The 23,965-nt window shown below is 47.2% G+C and overlaps 1 protein-coding gene and 1 pseudogene across 1 annotated transcript; both read left to right on the top strand.

Moving 5' to 3' along the window:
• The window catches only part of LOC144123902 (uncharacterized), a 43,957-nt pseudogene extending 41,399 nt beyond the window's left edge, over positions 1 to 2,558 (top strand).
• Positions 2,559 to 3,496: 938 nt separating this feature from the next.
• Positions 3,497 to 23,270, top strand: LOC144123900 (E3 ubiquitin-protein ligase Siah1-like). The gene is made up of 5 exons (XM_077656614.1): positions 3,497 to 3,598; positions 6,704 to 6,791; positions 16,501 to 16,630; positions 18,982 to 19,085; positions 22,804 to 23,270. Exons 1-5 carry the CDS (start codon positions 3,497 to 3,499, stop codon positions 23,190 to 23,192), a joined length of 813 nt encoding a protein of 270 aa, XP_077512740.1. The 3' UTR covers positions 23,193 to 23,270.
• The last annotated feature ends 695 nt before the right edge of the window (positions 23,271 to 23,965 follow it).

Below are 23,965 nucleotides of genomic sequence, written 5' to 3'. Positions count from 1 at the left end.
CCAGCAGAGCCATTTGCAGAAGTCTTCAAAGGCTTCTGGTTCTGCAGCTAAATGACTTCGAGTACAACATGAAGCTGAAGCCTGGTGCCGGGGTGTCATCGTGCCAGCTACAAGAGTTCTGGTGGCCTGTTAAGACAAGGTGAAAGCAGAACTACAGCGCATGGAAGAGCAGCGCGTCTTAACAAAAGTAAACGAGCCTACTGACTGCTCTAGTTCCATGATCACAGTAGTGAAAAAAGGTCAAAGTATGCATTTGCCTCGATCCAAGAGAGCTAAACAAATCGCTTTTGCAAGAAAAATACCCTATGCCGACAATGGAGGACGTATTTCTGCGACTTTCCGGGGTTGTGTTTTTCTCTACTTTAGATGCCGAATCAGGATTTCGACAGATTAAATTGGGCGAGGCAAGTTCAAAACTCTGCACGATGGGCATGCCGTACGGCTTCCACCGGTTTCTTCGCATGCCGTTCGGAATCGCCTCAATAAAGCAGCAATAAACCGCTTGTTAGAAGGATTACCTTGCGTGGTGGTAATATTGCTCTGGGAAAGAACTAAAGAGGAAAACAACTACCACTTAACAGTCCTGTTGACTCGCTGTCAAGAGAACAATCTTAGGCTGAGCCTGAAGAAATGCGCGTTTTCGCAGCCCCAAGTGCGTTACCTGGGCTACATCTTCACTGCAGAAGGCCTGCGAGTAGACCCACAACGAGTTCAAGATGTACTACTAATGCCAGCGCCCAAGAACAGTAAGGAGCTACAAGTATTTCTTGCCTTGATTATTTTTGTGCAGCGGTTCATTCCTAGCATGTCTGATGTGACTGCCCCGTTCCGAACATTCCGCAAAACACTGCGTGGTCCGAAGAGGAGGAAAGAAGTTTTAAGAGGTAGCGGCAGTCTTTGGTAGAAGCACCTGTGCTATCGTACTTCAACCGGAGTAAATCTACCATCCTCTCAGTCGATGCCAGCGAACTGCGAGTTGACGCGCTTCTTATTCAAGAAGGCCGCCCTGTCGCTTTTTCGCCTCGGTCGCTCACAGGCGCACAACAGTGCTGTGCGCAAATTGAAAAAGAGACGCTTGATATTGTGCACGGTTGCACGAAATTCCACGATTATATTAACGGCCAGCCAGGAGTAACCGTTGAGACCAATCACCGCCATTTGATGCCGATATTCAAGAAGCAGTGGCGTCAGTGTCCTCTTCGATTGCAACGCACGAGAGTAACCCTGCAGCGCTATCCTATCAATGTTATCTACAAACCGGGCAAATAACTATTTCTCGCAGAAGGTTTGTCGCAGTTTCCCAGCAAAGAGTGCATGGCGGAAGAGAAAGAGCAAATTCAAGTGAATGTGCTAGATTTCGTTTCTGCTTCAAATGAACGTCTCGGAGACCTCCTTACTGCAACCGATGGCGATCCTTCTCTGCTCCAGCTACGTGTATATGCGGAAACAAGCTGGCTGGACGACAAGCGTGATGTCCCCGAAGCCGTCCGCCCATACTGGTCATACCGGGAGGAGATACACACCCAGGACGGCCTCTTATTTCGCAGTAACAAGGTAATCATACCACATTTGAAGAGAGCAGAAATTTTGTGTCCTCTTCACGCCGCACATTCGGGAGCGGATAAAATGAAAGAGCGGGCGAGAAGTGTCATGTTTTGGTCAAGCATCTATGCAGATATCGACCAGTACTCCAAAGCTTCCAAAATCTGCCAAACGCATCAACCACGCATTGCGCAGATGCCACTTTTGAGCCACGAAGTACTTATCTTGCCGTGGGAAGCCGTGGGAATGGACTTGTTCTTTTACGGTGGCAGGCAGTATGCCATAGTCGTTGACTTCTATGCATTCTTCTTTGAAATACGCGAATTCCAACATGTGACGGCGAAACTGCTCAAATCATGGTGTGCGGAAATTTTCGCTGTTCATGGACTGCCCTTAAAGCTTTGCAGTGATAACGACCCACCGTTCAACAGCGCAGAATTCCAAGCATTTCTAGCCACGCTAGGTGTTGCACACGTCACCTCGAGCTCTTATCATCCGCGCTCTAACGGAATGGCTGAGAGGGCAGTCCAAGAGGCTAAGATGGTGCTGAATAAGTGCTCGTGTGGGATGCCAGACTTCCAAATGCCTTTATTCGAGTGGCGCAAGCCGCCAGGGATACTGTGGTGAAGTCTCCTGTGCAGAGGCTTATGGGAAGGCAGACGATAACTCTGCTCCCGGTACCGGCACAACACATGGTTCCAGAGATGGTGCCCAGCAGAACCGTGCACAGCAGACTCCAGGAAACTCGCCAATGCCAGAGAAGCTACTGCAACCGTGGCTCCAGACACTTGCCTCCCCTATCGCAGGGACAGCAGGTAACTGCGTACGACACGCTTCATCGGACCTGGGCACCTGTTATCTTCCTGAGGCCAGCGGAGACACCGCGTTCCGCAATCCTGAAAACGGAAGACGGCCGGGAGATCAGGAGGACCCGGAAGCACATACGCGACGTAACCCCTCGGCCAGACGATCCTCCAGCGTCTGGCGACCCAGACGTCGCACTCGACCCCTCATAGCTACGGCGAAGTACACGACAACGTCTACAGCCATGCCGTTACCCACTGCCGGAGAGACGTTAAACTATTTGTTTAGGAAAACAAAGATGTAGCAGAGCTGAGTGACTCTGACGTCACGCTGACAGCGACCTAGCATTGTCACCTATTACGTCACCCTCCAGTCTCTTCACAAACCGGTTTTCTATCGGCAGAAAACGCTGTTCTTCACTGACTGCCGCCCTGTTCACAGTGGAGTGCACAGGGCTTGCCAAAACCAATACACATCCAGTGTTATCATGCAGCATTTATGAACCTTTTGCCAGAATATCACTGCTTGTGTGTGATGATGCCTCTCTGAAATATTGTGCTAAAGGCCACGTTAGCCTTGCATTTCTTGCATTCTTTGTGTGTTATATTGCGGCTGTCATGCTTGTGCTTTTTTATTGTCGTGTTTCTCTTCTTCCTTCTTAATTGTGGTGCTTGCAACTTCACAGTTCTTTTTATTCTGCTTTGATTCCTTCGCCTCACCCTGACACATTTTCATGCTTAATGTGCCACGTGCACTAGATAATGCGTCTGTATGTGCACATTAAGATATCAACTAGTATGAAGCGAATAAAGCAAATGTCTTGCACATGAAGCTGTTTGTAATATGGCACAACCCTCCACCTTCACTCTCCACCTCTGTATTCGTCCCGTTTTCTACGGTTGAGTAGCATATGTGAATACGTTTTTTCCATGTGACCTCTTCACCTTTCCAGACATTAAACTTTTCTCTCTTACTAGGAATGTTGCTGCATTAAAAGGAGCTTGCTGTTGCTGCAGCAGGTGCATAACGGTAGCCTTATAATAAATGAATCACTGGGCTCTGCGTGAGAAGTTTTGTTTCTCATTCTGCATTGTGGTGTTAACTTCCATCAAACGACCAGTCATCATCATCATCAGCCTGAATACGCCCAATGCAGGGCAAGGGCCTCTACCATGTGTATCCATTAAACTTCTCCTTTGCCAGCTGCACCCACAGCGCCCGCTTTTTCTCGGCCGATATACTATCATCGGGCGTGAGGGCCAACGCTCGGTGATTCAGCATAAAGTTGAACAGAGCTTCCAGTTGAATAGCGCCGCAGCGCCGTGCCGCTATCGCCTTCACTGCTTCCGTCTGGAGAGTCCATTTTCATTCTGGCGCGATTTCGTGCTTCTGTGAATGGACAGAGGTACAGAATTTTCAGTTAAGTTGTCTTTATTACAGTTTTTTCATGCGACGAAGTTAAGTTATAAAGGGGTAAATTTTCAATATATATACTTGTTTTGCCTTCATTTTATGGGCGCACGAAGACTCTCCCCCTTGTCGCCGCATGTGCTGGAGAAGCGACAGTCAGGGACCGCCAAATAATCCTCAGTCATAGCGTTTTTCGCGCTCTGCCGCCAAGTTTCGTCACTTCCTGCGGGCATAGCAGCGGCAGCGTCGCGAAGAACATCGCTTCACGCAGTTGCCGCTCAACTATCCTCACTATTCTTGCGACTATTTGCGTCGCGTTAAGAACCAACGCCAGATCCATATATTCCTTCGCTCGCTAACGCAAACGTATGGGCTGATAAGCTGAGGCCGCAACGCATTTCCCTGTTTCGTTCATCGGCTGTAAACCACGCGTACGCGCCGGAGATGCTCGGCTTCAGGAACGCTTTAAGACATCGGTGTTTTTTGAACTTGGCGCCAAGTAGCAGACGACAGTATCGATTGTTGTCATACTTTTGAAGCGAAAAGCTTCACTACGCTAGTCAACACCGCGCTTCGCGCGAGCCGGCGTATGTCGGAGCACGAGTGACGTTACGCACGGTGCAGGTGACCCCCGCCGACTCCGTCGCCTGACCTTTCGCTGCTGTTTCTCTCTCTCGCTCCCTAGACCTTACTGCGCAGGCGCCACTAGTAGCACCAAGCCAAAGGTGTTCCGCCACTGCGCGACTTTCCTCAAAATCCAACTTTCAATTTTCAACTTTCTCTTTCTTCTTTCCCTCCCTCCTTTATCTCTTCCTTTACGGCGCGTTTCGGGTATCCATCGATATATGTGCCACGGTTACTGTGCCATTTCATATCCCCAAAACCCAAACGAAACAAGTTAGCCGACGACGTTTATAGAGTTCATTGCCGTTGACAACTTTGCAAGGGCCGTTCATTTTCTCGAAAGGAAAAGCGCACAACCGGCTCCGTGGGTCAGTGGAGAGCTCAATCTCGCTTTCATGTACGTGGCGTTGGTGCCCAACTGCACAAGCCTGCTTTGATTGCGTTCCGCACAATGGATAGGCAGCGCGCCCTCCCTGCCACCCTGCGAGGGGGCATGCAGTTAATGGTTGATCGCGAGAGATTCACCAAACGAACGCTCCGGCCTAGCTATTGCTGCAGTGCCGCATGTCAGCCAGAATGCTGTCAGCGCTAATGCACTCAGGCCACATCTCTCTCTCTCTCACCACCGCCACATGTATCAAAGAATGAGGCGTCCGCATATACAGAGAGCCAGTTATGCGCCTTTACTTTGCTCAAAATCACCGCCGTTTAGAACATTGTCAACACCAACGCCAAACAACACAGTGAACGCCGATATCCTTCGCTTTGTATATCCTCGATTAGCTGAGCTAATACACATTTTTTTTCTTTCTTTTCCACTTTCGTCATGCGATTCTGCGTTTACGAACCTTGCCACCTCCCCGATGTACGCGTCACGGGTACGCCTCGCCCAGGGCGGATCGGCGTATATCGAGAATAGGGCCCCTGGTAGAGGCGCTTGGATTGATTTGGATGTAGGACTAACGATTCATGACGCGGGTAATGGCGATGCCAATGGCCGTTAGGCTGCCCAGAGTCAAGAGAGTTCTAATTATTGTTCTGGCGGAGGTGGTAGTGGTTTTATTAAATATAATAGTAAAAAGGAAGGAAAAGATTTTTCTAGCCCGTGCATCTGCCATCGATACTGAAGCACCTGAGCTGGGGCAGCGGAAATAAAGGACAGCAGGCTGAATGGAGAAATGAAATGAAAGAGGTGAGGGGACAGGAATAGAGGATAAGGGGAGAAGTAATATGTACAAACTATTTACACAATAAGAAATGTGTCCAGGTTGTGCGCGTGATTAGTTCATTTGAGAGGAATTAAATCACACACGCGCACAGCACTGTGTTGGTTACAACTAGAGTGGGGCGTCCAGTTATTAATCGTTCAAGGTAGAACTCGCGGAGCGTTCGGTCACTGCGTGTAACTACCTGACGGAGAACAGACGGGACGTCAAGCCCGTGTGTTCGAGGAATGCACAGAGGCTCACCAAAGTTCGCTCACGAGTGCGCGCACTGCCCTGCGGCCACAATAGCGTCTTGATGAAGTCTGGTAGTATGCCCTGCGCCCTATAGGCCGCGAGCATATCGCGACGAGCATCGGCGAACGCGGGACAGCGAAGGAGCAGATGTTCTAGTGTTTTATTGTTCTGGCTTTGAAATCGCCGCGCTTGTGGCTGTGGGTCTAAATTGAGAAAATTATTCAGATAATCGTGTCGTACATGCATTCGCACACATATAAAATGGGATGAAAGCGTGTAATAGTTGACTGCTTGAAATAATTCCTTCCTGAAAATGCAGGACTGCGAACGCAGGAATAAATAAAATCCAAAGGTAACAATTTCAGTTTGTTCATACCCTCAAAAACAAACATATCTGTTTCTGGTAATTTGTTAGCACATTTCCAAATCTTTCAATGGGCTGTAAGAACATCATGCATATTTGAATATCCTCTCCACTTAGCATGCAGAGGATATTTGAGTCCAATAGTCGCCTTAAGATGCAGAGGATATCGATACATGGACAATGGACGTTAGGACCATTTGTTGATAACCTCTGAATATTCAAGGTTTACTGGGATATGGCGTGTGCTCTAATGTTCCGCTTCTCCACCGTGGTGGCCTATTGTAGAACCACGAGCTGCTCCACGAGTTTGTGCTGAGGTACATATGCTGCATCCGCGCTTTGCGGTCTACACGCGTTCGGTGGAACGCTACTGAGCGTTCTATGCGACGCCGGTTGCAGCGCTCGCGTTTCAGACCGCGTTGCTGATGGCGTTCGGTGCAACCTTCTCCCCCCTTGCCCGTGCTTATAAAAAGGCCGTGAAGGTAGCGTTTGGTGTTAGTACTGTCCGACCCCTCGATCTGTGTGCGAGCTGTCACAACGTGGCCGAGGATACACATCATCAAGCTCAAGTTCCCTCCTTCTAGAAGGTAAGCTATAATCAACGTAATTTTCATCTTGTGCAAAAAGGCCCTCAGGGTTTTGTGTCAAGAGGTTGTAATAATGTGCGGTAGTAGAGAAGCCGGCACAAGGTGTGCATGTGTTGCACAGGGTCGTCAAACATATTTGTGAATGCGGCCCCGCGTGGCCGCGCTCTGCGGAGCGTCAGAGCATCTAAACAAAGCGGTGCAGGCGCTCAGTGGCCCTGAGGAGTGCTTCGTGTCGTCTGCGACGGTGAAGAAGAGCACTGTGCTTGCATTGCAGTGAAGCGCACCAGACTGTGTGGAGACAGCGTCCGAGCCCACCGACACGGCGTTGAGGGAAAGCGCACTTATCTCATTGCAGCGCGTTGTTTTCGCTTCGGCCTGCAACTCAGTGGCCTGTTTTCTCAGTGCCACGATGCTGGTGAAATATATGTGTTGCTGGAAACTTATAACCCTTTCTTGCTAGTGCAAAAACAGCCGGAGAAATGACATTTTTTTCCTGGGAGTATTTTTTTTGTGTGGGCCTCGGAACTAACCTCCATGATCAAAGAATGAAAATATTTACTTCGTTATGTTCAAACTGAACCCACACATATGTGTGGTCTGGGCTTTTATTAGTACGACTTGTAGTACAGTAAAAGAAATGAGTGCATGCGAATTTGCACCCCCTAAACTCTGGTATGGAAAGCTTTAAAGCAATTGCTATCGCTTGTCAGACAGCAATACAGCGCGTGCGACTTCCTCACAAGTTTCCTGGCAGCCTGCAACACCTAGCATTCTAGATGGTGTCAACCATTTTTTCCAGAAAATGGTCAAAACCATCTGTATGCTTGTCAACTCCAGGAATTAATTGCTGCTACGTACACTGATGGCTTTGTCAGCGTGCGCGTCATCAAGTCAATCTCCGTCACCACTAGCAGACCTGCACTGTTTTGGTGATGGACATATAGGTACTTCACCGATAGCGAGGCGAAAATCCACTAGCTGTATAACCTTATTTTAAACAATATTACCAAGCGCCAATATTGCTCCTCGCAAAAAAAAACGACGTCAAAGTGCTAGCGGCTTGCCTTCGATGGCTGCGCTCGGGAGCTACCATGCAGCTTGCGTCCCTGGTCACATCGGCAAAAATAAAAAAAATAATGTGTATTAGCTCACCCAATCCAGGATATACAAAGCGAAAGATGTCAGCGTTCACTGTGTTCATTGGCGTTGGCGTTGACAATGTTCTAGACCGCGATGTCTTTGATGAAAGGAAAGGCACATAGCTGTACCCTGGATATGCGGACGCCACATTCGTGCTTTGAAACATGTGGCGGTGGTGAGAGCGAGCTGTGGCCTGAATACATTAGCACTGACTGCGTTGTGGCTGACATACGGCACTGCAGCAATAGCTAGGCCGCGGCGTTCATTTAGTGATCAATCTCTCGCGATCAGCCATTAACTGCAAGCCTACTCCCAGGGTGGCAGGGAGGGCGCGCTGCCTATCCAATGTGTACGGAACGCAATCAAAGCAGGCTGTTGCAGGTGGACACCAACGCCATGTACATAAAAGCGTGATTGAGGTTTTCACGTACTCACGGTGCCGGTTGTGCGCCTATCCTTTCGTGAAAATTAACGGCCTTTGCATAGTTGTCAACGCCAATGAACGCCGTCGGCTCACATGTTTTGTTTCGTTTTTGAGGAAAGGAAATGGCACAGTAACTGTCTCACATACCTCGGTGCACACCCGAACCGCGCCGTCTCGGGTCCTTCGAATGCATCCATCTGTCTTACGTTCGGGTTCTCCCGGCAGCCATGTTGGTGTCCCGCTGACAGACAGCAACTACTGGTGAGTGAGCTTGACCTGTTTGCCTCGATAACTATTACACATTTCACCCGCAAATTAACAGATCGACTTTCCGCTATAGCGATTGCTGCGAAATCAGTTCCAGGTTTATTTATCGGCTTGTAATTTTTTCCCGCAAAAATAGGAGCCGCAGCCCGCGCGTGTCCCGTCATTGTGCCATTGGCTCGGGTCCTTCAATGCGTCCCTTCCTAGGTTCATATTCTTCCCGCAGGGATGTTAGTCTGCCGCTGATAGACAACTACTACTGGTGAGTGAGCTCGACCTTGTATCAAAGCACGAATGAGGAGTCCGCATATCCAGTGAGCCAGTTATGCGCCCTTCCATTCCTCAAAGACATCGCCGTCTAGAACATTGTCAACGCCAATGAACACAGTGAACGCAGACATCTTTCGCTTCGTATATCCTGGATTAGCTGAGCTAATCCACATGAATTTTTTACTTTGTTATTTTTTTTAGCTGGAGGAACAGGGTCACTACGTGCCGTGGTGGCCGAAACGCGCAAGGCACGTATGTCGGTGCACGTAACCCTAGGTGCATGGTCTAAATTAATCCGGAGCCTTTCACGTGGATCCTTTGTAGCCCATGTGTCGCTGGGGATGTTAAAACCTTAAAACCCCATGATTGAATTCACAGTGTTTTTCTTTTCCAACGATGTTGTTGCTCTAGAGAACGCTTCCGGTGAGCGTGTTGAGCAAAAGCAACGCGTGCTGTGGATTTTATCGCCGTTTCTCTTGTCTGTTAACCTGATCGTGCTCGGCCAGCGCCTCCTCTGAAAGGATAAAGGAGGCGCTGGTTCGGCGTTTATAGCAGAAGAGCTCAAGATTTGTTCAGTTACAAACGCTTTCCGCGAATGCTTAACGTGTTCTTGAGAAGCGGCCGTTGGAGAAACGCGCCGTTCGAAAAATACACGCGGACGCGGCTCAGCTCATCATATTCGATGACCGCTGTAGAACGCTTAGCATTTATTTTTTATTAGTTTCTAAATTTTGCCACCCGCCGCGGTAGCTCAGTGGTTAAGGCGCGGCTATACTGAGCCGGAGTACCCGGGTTTAAACCCGACCGCGGCGGGCACATTTCGATATAGGCGAAACGCAAATGCGCCACGTGCTGTGCGATTTCAATGCACTTTAATGATCCCCAGGTGGTTGAAATTATCCCGGAGCCCTCCACCAGGACACCTTTCTTCCTTTATTAGTCCCTCCTTTATCCCTTCCATTACGGCGCGGTTCCGGTGTCCACTGAGTTATGAGAGACAGTTACTGCGTCATTTCCTTTCCACAAAAACCAATTTTGAAATTAAATTTTGTCTGCGGATGGCGGGGCACGCAGTAATCAGGCAGTGAGTGGCGAACAACGCAGCGCACATCTAAAGCGCGTTAACCACGAAGGCCTGCGTTCAAAATCTCGTCGTTGGCCCCGAATTATATAATTTGGTCGTACTGCACAAGCCGCTGCAAAATAATGGCAACGTATTCCTTGGGTCCGTAGTCTTGGGGTGCCACTTCAAGCTTCGTCGACACAACTCCAGCTAATGTGAGTCCTTAACGTCTATTTCCTTTGTTCGACTGGACTGAGCGTCGCCCTCCAGCAGGAATCAAAATGATTCATTACAGCGATGTTCCGTTTCATGTGGCATGCTCATCGGCATTGTTCTTTTGATGGAGTTTTTTTTTCTTCAAATTTTCATGGTTGCCTTGGCGAGCACAGTTCGTACTCGGTGGTAACCACGGTGCGAAGGCATCACTTCGAAATCGATGAACATCGGGAAGTAGATCCGAATTACAGCATAAATTGAATAATCTAATGAATATATAGAAAGCCTATACTGTCTAGCTACGAGTATTTTGAATGGAAACCTGGAAATTAATGTTGAGTGCTTCATTCCAATAGCTGTCGTCCGTGGACACGTTTTCTTCACTGCGCACAATATAGTGTCTCCTTAGAACGGGCTTGCGATATCCCAGTTCTACAATCCATTCTCATCGACACAAAATACAGCCAAGCGGTCTTAATTCATGGCATAATGGAGGGACACGTAGAAGGATAGGGCCAAGAACATAGTAGTTTTGTGGGGAACAAAAAATATCTTTAGTGACATGAATCGCAAGTCCACGACAGCGGCGTCCACTTCCCCGACGGGCAGAGAGCGCATTTCGGCAACGGTCAGACGCGAGGCCTTACGGAACCAAAAGAGTTTTACGCTTCATAGTAGACTGGGAAGTCAGCGTTCATAAAAACCGTAACTTTTCATTTTTTTTTCTTCGAGGAATACTCCAGAGCTTTCTGGAAATGTCTCACCACGCGGTGAAACCGAAACTCAACAAGTAGCCGCCACCTGCGTTCATACTGAAGCGGGGCCGGCCTTCTCATCAGTTGGTACCAAACGTCGCTGTAAGGAGGTTCACGACTGCCAGCAGAGCACTAAGGTGCACTCCTCATTTATCCCCTCGATGATTAGGGTGGTGTCAATTATTATGCACGAAAAGCTACTCAGCCACCTGTAACGACGACTAACGCAACAAGCCCGGACGCCACAGAAGAAGAGCTACGATCACCATACTGAAGCAGATATGTTCCCTATCGTCACATTTCATCATGAGTGCCACCGTTTTCAACGCAGATGGCAAGAGCCAGGGGGGGGGGGGGGGGCAATTTCTGAGTATGTTACAGCTCTGCGGGACTTAGTGAACGCGTGATACTATGCCGCGTCTGACCTTGCGACCAGTTCATTATGGGAGTGGCGTCTTTGAGAGTCCGTGAAACACTATTGGTACGGTGATAATCAGTGATGTTCTAGACGGGTGTCCGCATAGCGACGCATAATAAATAGTGGCGGACGCTCCGGTGTTTGACTCAGTAGTACAATCTTGTTGAGAGGACATATGCAACGCCGTCCGCATCAGAAGTGCGTCTGGCGACAAGTCAGCAGACATAGTCAAGGCAACAGAACAACTGCAACCAAATCAGTATGTGTGGTTTAGATCGTTTCCATTCTTGATTAAGTTGAGTGGATTGTTTTGCCTTTTTAGGTGTGCACTTTGTAATTGGCCTATATAGGTGTCATGAGACTAAATGCTAAAAATATGGGTGTCTTCGCCTAATAAGCGTTCTTTCTTCTACCACTCAACCAGTGAGCTTTGTCTCCCTCCCTTTGAGGGCTTAGGCCCCCACCACACTTTATTTTTTTTTCTTCGATAAAAGTTATTCGCTCTCTCCGTCTACAAAGGGGAGACAAAGAAGCGAGCCGGATCATGAGGTGAGCAAGCGAAAAGGTAGTAGTGGAACACGGCAGCATTTCGATGGAGGCCAAACGATAAGGAGCGCGTGTGCTGTGCAATGTCAGTGCATGTTGAGGATCCCCAGGAGGTTGAAATTATTAAGGAGCCCTCTATTGCGGTACCTCTTTCTTCCTTTCTTCTTTCACTCCCTCCTTTATCCCTTCTCTTACGGCGCGGTTCCGGTGTCCACCGAGTTATCAGAGACAGTTACTGCGCCATTTCATTCCACAAAAACCAATTTTCAATTTTTACAACAATAGGAGGATAGCGAGGCTCTCGGGGACTCTTTTCATCATGGCTTGAAGCTCTCTCAGGTTCCTGGAACTTCGCGGTTTAAGTGGTCCTTTCATCGCCCCCCAAATCCCCTTTCTTCACGCTTGAAACTCCTTCGGTCGGCTCGAGAGGGTGAACGCGCCAGCAGAGGGTGCATGGAGGTGCGCTAGGCCGTACCCTTAGGATGTGTCCATCGAGTTGGGGCTTTACTCGCCACAGCTTTGCACTTCGCTCCTTCACGTGCCGACCGAGGAGCGCGCTCTTCGCGATATTTTTCGGGTATAACTAAAGGACTTGTGATACGGCTGCAATGCCAGCTCGCCATCCCTCCACGTTTTCCATGCGAGACAGCACGCGGAATATCCTTGTTTTGAAGCGAAAAGCTTTACTAAGCCCGATTTTTGAGACTCCAGCGGGGCCGCAAACATGACCTTGATTGTAGCTAGAGGTCAAACAAGGAATTTACGCCTGTTTCACGTATCCTGGTGGGCACGCGAACTGCGCCGTAAGCGAAGTAAAATCAAGGTTGGTTTTAAGAAAAGAAAATGACGCCTGCCTCACATTGCGCCACATCTACCCCCCTCCCCCCACCAAAAAAAAGCGAATTTTTCAATTTGGCTGTCTGAAATTTTCGGCAGGCTTTGGGGGTCGTTTGCAATCGGATTTGGTTTCATATCTCCGCATACAACGAGCACTAATACAGTTGTAAATATCACCGAAGCTATATTAAATATTTATGCTGTCTTGTGTGAGCGCCTTCAATGTCGTTTGGATGAAAAGAAGATGCTTAACAAATAAAAAAATGTAAAAACCGCCAATCGCTCGTCCACAAACGTAGCCAGGGAGATGCAGCTTTGCGCTTTCGACCAGGGTTAACCGGACCTGAACTACCAGCATTTTTTTCTTTTCTTGACAGCCCCGTACAAAAGCAGGTCTGTTTGAACTTCGAAAGCAATAACGATCTCGTTTATTGCATACCATCCGCGGAATGTCACGAGATATCTTCTTTACCTCCAGACCTAAAAATGCACGACAGCGAACGACGGAAAACTGAAGATGCTCTCTGGCGGTAAGTGTCGTGCCATACCACGTGGCGTGTTCTGCTATGAAAAGGCGTTGAAAGGCGAAGCAAAATACGGCTAGAAAGTTGAAATTCAAAAAAAAATTTTCGCCTTAAAATAAAATAACTCGATAAAAATTTCACAAATGAATGGCAATAAACTGTTCTACGTAAACCGTCATCGTTTGTATTTTTACTTACAACACCTAAGGGTGAAAGTAACGAATGTTTGGCTGAAAACGCACTTTGTGCAACTTTATTATTTTTTTTACTTCGATGTACGCAGTTTAATCCTTGTAACATTTATTACAGATACCAGACATCTAGAGAATTAAAACGGCGGTTTCTGAATTTTCGAGAGCAAGCTGATATTTATAACAAAAAACGACGAAAATGGTGCATTTTCTTACTTCGATTTTTAAATATACCGTATAAACTGCATGTTTTGAATTATATCGAAAGCCAGGATCTGTGCAAATGTCAATGAAAACAATTGTTAAGTGTTTTATAAAAATTTCAATTTTTTAGTAATTATTGAGCAGCGCCTGCTTTGTCGCCTTTTCTAAATATTCACACCGCCCTCACCTCAAGAAATTTTTTTTTTCGGAAAAAGTGTTTCAGAGTTTCATTACGCACATTAGGATAAGTTTCCATGATTTTTTAGAACAAATTGGAGATGGTCGAGCGCAACGTCAGGGATGTTTGGCGTGCAATGACCCCATGCAACTGACGTGGATAGCGGAGAACGACTTCATTTTATATGCGTGCGGTGTGAGGCGGATGAGATACTTTGCTGCAGCTGCTAATCAATGTGGAGACCGATAAAATCAATGTCATTCTTCTTGGCCACAGTTCTCTCATAATGAGACTCGCTCGAAACTGTTGGCAGACTGCGCCACTCTACATCCATTTTTATTAAAAAACTGATAAACATCATCAACACTTGGCATAAGTTAGAAAGAAATCAGAATATGTTTAACTCATCACGAAATTTTGCTTTATATCGATGTCATTGACTCCAGCATTAAGCGGGCTGTGTGACGATGCATTTGGAAGCTCAAGCGATCACTCACAGGACCCTATTCATAGAGCGTTGTAATAGCCTGCCAGGCTGGTCGCTTTTTCTGGTGCTGGATCCGCTCTGATTCCGGATAATATAAAAGAGCGAAGCCAGCAGTCCCCGAAACTGAGGTTGCTGATCGGCGAGAGGATACTGCATTTCGATGGATGATGCAATGCCGTTATGCCTAAGGGCTGTGCGATGCGCGTGCACGTCAAAAACCACTTGGATAGTAATTATCAGAGGCCTATACGCGTCTCACATAGCCAGATTCGCTTTGGTAAGCCTCATAACCGAACATTAGCTTTGGTAAGCCGCATTAGTGAACACAAATGCAGATGACGATTCATTCCTTTGCGAAAGGGCCTGAGACGCTATTAGCATTCAAGTTGACATGATTCAGTAGACTCAAATATGTTCGCAGGTATTGACATTGAGCTTGCTGCTCTTGCACGTGAAGTCAATAAAAAGACGTCATCTGACCCGAAAGTGGGAGCATTTGTCGAATACATTGAAATGCTTGGGCAGATTACCAGCAAATTATCATCAGCCTGTCTACAGAACGAACGCCTTATTACGGGCTGGATTTTATACAACCCGGCCACTGACGTGGCACAGTGATATTGCCGATGAAGGCACGAAGGAGTTGATGATGAAGTTGTAGATATTTCAACTCTCCCCCTCTTACAAGTCCAGACGCACAGGTGGCCGCCGCTGTCGGGTCGATCTTTCTTCTATCTCTAGTCTTGTATTTATCTCTAGGCACATCTATTTGTAATCTGTATCTGTCTCTAGCCTGCACAATAATGCCCCTGGGTGAAAGCTGCACCTTGTGTTTTCAGTTATTACTCGTTACATCGTTTCCAACCCCAAAGACAGTCCCGAATACAGCTACGACTATAAAATATTTCTTGTAACGTGACTAGATTATGTTTCGTATTAACTTTTTTTATGTATAAATCCTCACAAGCAGCTGAGAAACAACTTCAAAAATATAGGCCGTGGTGCCAAGTAATCTTTTTCTTTGTAACTTATGTTAATGTCTTGAAATGTTGGCGAAGCTGGTTTTTTTTTGTGAGCTTGTATGTCAAAAATAGTTCTGCATTTACTTCTTCTGACTAGTTTCATCTGCACGTGATGATGTGTAGTGCTTTAGTAAAGGCTAAACATCCGTTCGACTGAAGGTGCTAATATACCAATCCAATCGCATTTTTACCTACGCTAGCCTGCCACAGAGAACGCCAGTAATTGTATTTATTGATAGATGTCAACTGGAAACTGTGCGTGGAAATGAGTTTTTCTTAGTAACGATGGGTTTAATGACCATAAGCAGTAGATACGCAATTATGGCCTCCTTTTCTGATGCCTTTTAAAGTACGGAATCGTGCAGGAGACACTGACTGCCTTTTTCAGTCTTGTAGCAGTGCTTTGAAAGTTGTCAGGTAATGCTCTGCATTACAAACCAGTGTGGTCTTACTGCTGCTTCTCGGCTGAAAGCATGGCGACGAGAACTACAGCCACTCTGGCCGCCACATAAACAGCATGCATGTTTAGTAAGCATGGCAGGATTGTTCTGCTGGGAAGTGTTGCTGCTTGCATGCTGCAGCGCTATATACAACGACTGTTCGCTGTCTGTGCAGTGCAGAAACGCAGCCGCACACCCACTGCTAGGCATAGTGATAGCATTGATTTTGCTCGTATACCATGTGCCCTGTCTACTTTTGGTGGCCGCCATTTGTGTGTGTGGAGAAGTACGAGACCCACTGTAACAGGGGACCCACTGAAATGCAGTAGGAGACCCATTGTAACATGCTGAAACGGTTGCTTCTTTTTTACATCATTGCCCGTTTACTTTTGACAAAGACTGTACATGGTGTATGTTTTGCTGTGTGCGCACCGTTGTTATTGCAGGAGAAAAGCAAGTGCTTCGCCGTGACTTGTCACTAGGCATCATTTGTCGGCCATTGGGGTCGGCCATTTTTCGTTTTGTTGTTCTGCCAAATTTTGATACTTTCTGACTATCAGTTATTGCGTTTTTCGTTTTCTTGTTCTGTTCCTCATGTTATATGTTCCTTCGTGTATCTTCATGTTCGAAGTTTTACCGCCCCCTGTGTAATACCCTCGTGACGAGGGCCGAAAATAAATAATTAAAATAAAGTTGTCCCCCTTTTTCTGTATAACTGTTTTCTGTGCAGGCAACATTCCCAACCTGGCCATGGACAGATTCGCAAGAGAGGTCTTTCCTTGCAAATTCTCCCTGAAGGGCTGCGCTGCCCTGCTCTCATACATCGACAAGCCCGAACACGAGCAGGCCTGCGAGTTCAGGTCTGTTTCACCTCCAACTTTTTGTTCTTGTGGCCGCCATTGTTCTCCAGGAGTAGATGTTTGCCTTGACTTGTGCACACATGGTGCAACCAGGTGGCTGGTCAGGGTTCGAGTGGCGGAAACAGCTGCCAGGCTTCACGGCATCTGTTAAAGAGCTCAGGTAGCCAACAGCTGGTAGGCATGCCTTCAGTGGCGTTATTGCTGTGCCCATTGTGCTGGAAGACAAAGCCTGCTACATGCTGCTACATTATGACAAACTACGAGTAATCTGCGCGTAGCCTTTGCCTATGTTCTGTATTTCCTTAAGAACAAACTTATCGGGCGCCACGTGTGACCCTACGTGAACGTACGTACTCATGCTGCATGTCATGCTGGCCAGACCAACAGAGAAGTGAAATAGGCTTGCTGCTCGCAAGAATTTAGTATGGGTATCCTCTGTTGTGGAGGCCGTGCTCAAAATGCGCATTCCAGAGACATGTACAAACAGCGCCGGTCTTGACTTCCACGCTTGGCTGAAGTGGGGAAACAGCACGCTACCGCGGAGTTGTCAGTGGGCGCCGATTCTGGGGTTCGCTTTGTTGCTCTATAAAATAGAGGTGGATAGTCCGGGTAAGTTTTTTCTCACTCACCTCAAACTGTATCCCTGCTGCGTTGTTCTCTTAATCAACGGCACTCAACTTCAGTTTTACATCGGAGCTTCCTTGCCTCACAGGCAGCATCGTGTTAGTAAGAACAACTCCTAATGTGCGCGAAGCCATACGGATGCGACGCTGAATTCGAAACTTTTGAGACTCTAACTGGACTAGATACAGCAGCAGCACACACTTTGTTCTGGTCAATTGTTTAAGGAAATACCCCTAGGTGGAGTAGATTTGTAACTCTGTTCCGAATTCGAGTTATTGATCAATTCTCTCTCGCCCTACCATAGGCTTGCTGTCCCGGTTAGCTCAGTTGGTAGAGCGAATGCTCCGGTGAAATGGTGGCCCCAGGTTCGAATCCTGGACCAGGACAAATTTTTTTAACTATAAGTTCCTGAGAAAGCTGCCTAGCTTTCCTTTGTAGCCGTAAGGCTGCACTTCGGTAGATACCCATGAGTAATTACTGCCTTGCACTTTGTTACGCTGCCAAATTCCGTCCGGAGTTTGCGAAATTATGTGATTCTAGCCGAAGGATAATACCTAAAAATCTTTTAGCATAGCGCAATATACGTTCCACTACTGTTAACAGCATCCACGGTTAGCTATATGCACATGCGCAGATGGCGCTGAGGAACACACACCGACCATTGCACAAACGTAGTTGGGTCCTCATCTCACCGTCGATTCGGATCACGGTAACGGATTACGCTGTGCTAAAACTAACAACTCGATGCTTCTCTTTTTTAGCCGCCGCGGTGGCTCAGTGGTTATGGCGCTCGGCTGCTGACCTGAAAGACGCGAGCTCGATCTCGGCCGCGGCGGTCGAATTTCGATGGAGGCGAAATTCTAGAGGCCCGTGTACCGTGCGATGGCAGTGCACGTTAAAGAACCCCAGGCGGTCGATATTTCCGGAGCCCTTCACTACGGCGTCCCTCATAGCCTGATTCGCTTTGGGGCGTTAAACCCCCTTAAACCTAAACAAGCTTCTTCTCTTGTACAGACCGATTTTCTTTTCAAACACAGATACTGAACGGCGAAAAACTGTGCGTGTCATTTTTCTCTGTACGTGAGTCGCACCGATGCAATAGGTAACAAATAACGCAACTTATACACCAGAAAATTCTGCATATATCTGCACCAAATGCTCAATTTTCTGCTCCAAAAGGCACTTTTGCTTGCTCCAAAAGCTGCTGCAAAGGGACCTCATCCAATCACATCACTCAAATGTATTTTGATTATCCTTCTCTTTTTCAGCCTGGTCAGATGCTAACATGCTAGTAAAATCTGACATCACGAAGCCAGCAATTTGCTTGATGTTTGTAAACCTGCATATGTTTTTTTATATGTTCACAGAGGAGAACGTTTACATTTTCTACTTTGTCAACATTGAGGATTGAGTTTTTTTCATTTTTTGTTATTGCAAAGTAGGTACTGGTATGTAATTTGAAATGTCAGACTTTTTGAATTCATTAGTGGCCTCATACTATTTCACTGTTGAACACACAAAATAAAATTTGCCTAAAGGCAAGGCACTTCTGTTTCCTTCTCTGCGGAATTCGTTTTATAGTCTGCTTTCTCTGCATCACTATGGCTGAGCTGCATATGACCATGAAGCAGCACATGACGAACCAGTCACAACTTGCAAAGGCTCATCTTTGACATTAAACTGATCATGTTCTTTCTTCTACTGTTTCTGTCCTTATGCGGACGCAGGCCGTACGTGTGCCCCTTCCCCGGTGGATCATGTAAGTGGCAAGGCTCGCTCGACCAAGTGACGTCACACCTCGTCCACTGGCACGAGTCCCCGATATGTGAAGGTGAGTGAGTAGAAGCAGCTACATTCATCATGCCTGCATGGCTAGAAACTGTTGACTAGGTTTGTCACTTTAGTGGAAATCATCGGCAGCTATGCTCCACGACAACTTTTTCTGGTTGTGGAGTGGGAACCACTGAGCACAAAATTCATTTTCTCTTCCTACGGAGCGAAATATAATCCTTGCTTATTGCTCTCCTCTTAAAACACGGTATATAGTGCAATACACTTGTAACGATATTGAGAAAACCGGGAAATCCGATCGTTGTAACCGATTATCGTTTTATCTGGACCAGCAGAAAAAAAGCAAAAGGAACACACCCTTGTATTCGCCCATGCATGTAGACATTGGCCCATGCATGTAGCCACCACCACCTGTGCTCCTGTCAAGGGCGCACAGCGTCTTGGCGCTCTGCCAAGTTCGGTGAGCGAGCCACCTCCACCTCCCCCGAAGCTCCCATCAACAGATAAATAGGCCGCGATGTTATCGGCCTAGAGCATCTCGGCGCGCTGCCAAGGACTGCGATGCGGACTGAGCGAAACGCGGGAACGCGCAAAAGCGAACACTTAAAAGAAAGTAAATTCTCAGCCATGTCGGTCATAAACTAGTACGTTTGTGTTAGACGGCTGCTCAGCAGTGGCCAAGCAAGCTGCTCCCTAAAGCAATTGTGACTACGACAGCGCTTGGTACCCAAGGCTGTTTTTAACCCTCCCTCACGGATTTCGCCACGCCGGTTCCTACGGGCAGTTTTTACCTCATTTGCTTCACTGTAGACGATTTTTATCAAGCATTAATTCAGACAAATTTTGCCGGTAAACACTACCCGTGCGGCCAGAATCCTATCTTTGTATCCATTAGGTCGCCAGTAATTGTATCTTTATAAAAGTTTATTTTTACACCAGCGCAATGGGAGAATTGATAAATCTATGGAATTTGATCGCTATAGGTGGTATATCTGAAAAAGGGCGGAAAGTTGGGCGAGGCGGTATCGATTCATGAGAAAAACAGCGCGAGCACAAGACGATGGATGAGCACAGAACACACACCGCGAGCGCTCGTGCAGTGTGTTCTGTCTTCGTCCATCGTCTTGTGTTAGCGCTACTTTTCTCTTGAAGTGATATATAGTTATATCTGGTATCGTTATAAGTGGATTGCTTTGTATTTTCAATGTTCATTATTTAAGGCTTGCCGTACAAAGGAGTGTAAGGGCCGCACTTTTTTTCCCCAGATTCGAGGGCCAATTTCGAGGCGCGAACCATACACGCGATGTTCAGAACTTTTCTTAAAGTAAAAACACACCACTCGGGGAATGAGCGGCATTTATTATACGTTCAGTCGTCGCTCGCGGAGTCTTCAGACCCTGAGCTGGCGCTGAACTCTGGTGTACGCTCATCCCACGAGAAGTCGCGCAGCATGTCTGTTGTCAACGCGTAGCTGTTTCTTCCATTTAGGGAAACTTGCACGGCTTGCCTCGGAACGTGCATTCTTAGCATTTTGTGTTCCTCAATGCAAACTTTTGATTGCACCATCGTCGGACGCACTTCTCGGCCACGTCAAATTTTCTGCCCGCCTCACGCTTGCCGTCTTCGAGAGCAAATTTCCAGCCGTGTAGCTATTGATGGGCTTGCCTTTTAAGTTAAATTGTGACGCTCGGCGGCAGCATGCAAAAGCCACAGCTACGTTGAACTAACATGTTACCACAACTCCCGTGCCTTTGGCAACCACAAAAAGCTTGATCTGGTGATACCAATGCCATTGTAGATAGGGGGAGCTCGCGGCCAGAATGCGGGCGGACCGTTCCTCGCAGCCGGAGCTGATCGCGGAAGCCATTGCCTGTGCAATTCAAAGGCTATTTCCGTGTGGGTTGTGAAAAGTTTGGGTGTGGCGCTTACAGGGATATTTTTTTTAAATATTTCCTTCGGGAATACAGGTTCCGGCCTTTACATGCGTTTCTACAATATTTCTTATGCAACTGCCAGCTTTCAATGCTGAAAGCCAAGGAAGAAATATGTTTTTTATATATTAAGAAATTTGCTTGGCAGAATAGTTACAAAAAGCCTCCGTTGATGGCGCCAGCTGCCCCATCGTGGATGCTAAAGTTGTGTGGAGGAGAGAACAACGCGCCAGGCAGCCACACGCACCTTTCTGTGGCCGAACTATTGGATGGAATGGCACAGTTCGGATGCTTCACCCCTGCAGCCTTTCCTTCTTTGCCAAGAAAAGCTGTCGCCGGGTATAGTCAAACCTCGATGTAACAAATATATTCAATTCTTTCTTTATATATCATACGCGGTTTTCCGTAAAACGGAAAAATCAAGCTGCTGAGTGCTGTTTCATTGCTATTCCTTTTTTCTTTTCCCCACGCGGAAGGAGAGAAAGCTCAGCTTGTTTCTAGACTTTTATCAGCGTCACTCGGACGCGAATTTCTTGCCACGTTGAACGATAAAAAAGATAAGAATATAAATTGCAAAACCCAGCAGTGGGCTGCACTGAGTGGCGTTCTTGTCGAAGCTTTCTAACACGTGACTGACAGCTCATTGCACGAATGCGTTCGCCTACTGAAGTACACAATACCGCTGACTTGGCTGCTTCAGCTATCAGTAGCAGACGCCGTCAGATCTGTCAGAAGGTGCTCTCCGTCGGTTCATTTTTGTGTTACTGCTCACGTTTGAGCAATTGAAGTCTCATAAGAAGCGCTGTAAAGGGCTTTCTTTCGACAGTAGACTGGTGGCTGTCCCAAGATGATCTTCGATTGTCGCTTCCTAAAAACCACATCTCTACCCTACGAGAAACGCCATTGAGGAGAGTATATTGGTTTAGGGAACATCGGCTATACAAACCTACTACCCAATAAAGAGGCGATTTTATTACTTTTCTTCATGATAGAAAAGCGCCCAGCGTGGTCTTTATTCAGCACACGAAATCGTGCTCATTAAAAAGGAAATGTCATTGCTACGGCTTTGAGATCGTTTTATTATTTAGACGTCCGGGGCAATTAAAAATGACTGATGAAAAATCTGGACATAATGCAAAATTAACTGCGCGTTTATGCAAACTTTTTCATTTGACTCTCTTAAGTTCGGCGCTATCCACAGAAAAAAAAAAACTACTGTTCAAAAGACAAAGCGGGCGAGCCCGCCTTTATGTTCTCTTTTTGTATTTGCCTAGACATTATTATTCAGGGTCACAGCGGTTTTAGCGCCCTTGCTCGCCGCTTTTTTACTCGCGAAGCCTGAGATAGGCGAAGTTTAACACCACCGTACCGTAAACACGGCAACTGCTGCCGTACGCAAATTGTGGCTGGGCAACGTCAACGCTTTGCTGAATTCACCGGACGGCTGTCTAACTACGCTACCACTGTCTACTATCCGCACTGGGTGAACAATTTACGATTGCTCAGGGAACGGGCCCGGGCTGGCCCAGGCTTTGCATCGAGCCTGGTGACCCGGGCCTAGGCTCAGTAAAGTGTTAATGTAGCGGGCCCGTCCTGGGCCCGGGCTTGATGCCACGGGCTCGGGCAGGGCTCAAGCTTTGAGTCGCGACCTCGGGCCTCGCAATGTGGCCCGTGCAGTGCTCTAATGTGGACATTGACAAATGTCTTGCTCTAGAAGTTGGGCTTCAGTCTGTGAACACCCATAAGATCTGAAGCGTGTGCTAGCAAGTCAGAAATTAAGAGAATATGATGCACCACAATGTGTTCTCCTGTCCATCTTTCTGCCAGGTGAGCACATTGTGCTCCAGGCGACAGACATCAATGTGCCGGACGCCCTCAACTGGGTAATGGTACAGTCTTGCTTTGGCCACCACTTCATGGTGGTGCTGAAGAAGCAGGAGAAGTACGACGGCTACCAGCAGTTCTTCGCCATGGTCCAGCTCATCGGGTCCCAAGCACAGGCAGACAAATTCATCTACCGGCTCGAGCTCAACGGCCACAAACGGCGGCTCACCTGGGAGGCCCCGCCACGCATCATCCGAACGGGTGTCCAGGCTGTCATCGTGAACAGCGACTGCCTCGTCTTTGACAGCAGCATGGCCCAGCTTTTCGCCTACAGCGGAAACCTGGTCATCGAAGTGACCATCTTCTTGTCTGTACAAAATCACACTGAATGATACAGGCGCCACGATGAAAAGAAAGAGGAAGTAACAAACTATGAAGTCAGGCGACATGTCAGACATTGTTTAAATCTATCAGGGTCATGCTCGATTACATTTTCAGAAATCTCTTTCCACTCGCCAATTGCGGCTGTTAAAAATATCCGTTAAATGCATTAGTAGATCCATGTAAGCGCCGGATGGTGTTCAAGTTGAACAGACAAGATGATGTGTGAACTGGTGGAACTACAGTACAGAATCATGGAGATTTGCGCAGTCTGGTAATGTTTATGGAACAGACAAAGGCAGGAAATTATGCATCTAAGGGCTAGTGGGCTGATACCGAGAGATGTCTTAATACTGCTGATGCTGTAGCGAAAGTCATAATTTGAAAACATAAAACAGACAGCGGGTATCTGTATGGATTCAAATTCGTTAACTAGGTGCGCCTGATGAGGGGACGAAATTGCCGATGCGTATTCGAGCTTCGGGAGAATGAGAGTTTCATACGCAAGTTTACCAATGGATGGGGTGATAGTGAAAGTGACCTTCTAATGAAGCCCAGCGTTCTTGAAGTGTCAGCAGCTAGCGTGTAACATGCACATTAATGCCATGTTAGTTAACTAATCAGCACTTCGCCTGGACTCAAGTTGTGATATGATAGTTGAGTTGAGGGAATATGCATTGGAAATGTTGGAACCTTTACGTGAGACGTGCATGAATTTGCATTTAGTTATGCTCTGTTTCATCATCCAATCTGAGCACCAATTTTCAATTCTGCGTAAATCGTT

This window comes from Amblyomma americanum, chromosome 3 (assembly GCF_052857255.1).
Source record: "Amblyomma americanum isolate KBUSLIRL-KWMA chromosome 3, ASM5285725v1, whole genome shotgun sequence".
Taxonomy (NCBI): domain Eukaryota; kingdom Metazoa; phylum Arthropoda; class Arachnida; order Ixodida; family Ixodidae; genus Amblyomma; species Amblyomma americanum.
The sequence above is the reverse complement of the archived record's forward strand: the minus strand, read 5'-3'. Positions and strand labels throughout refer to the sequence as shown.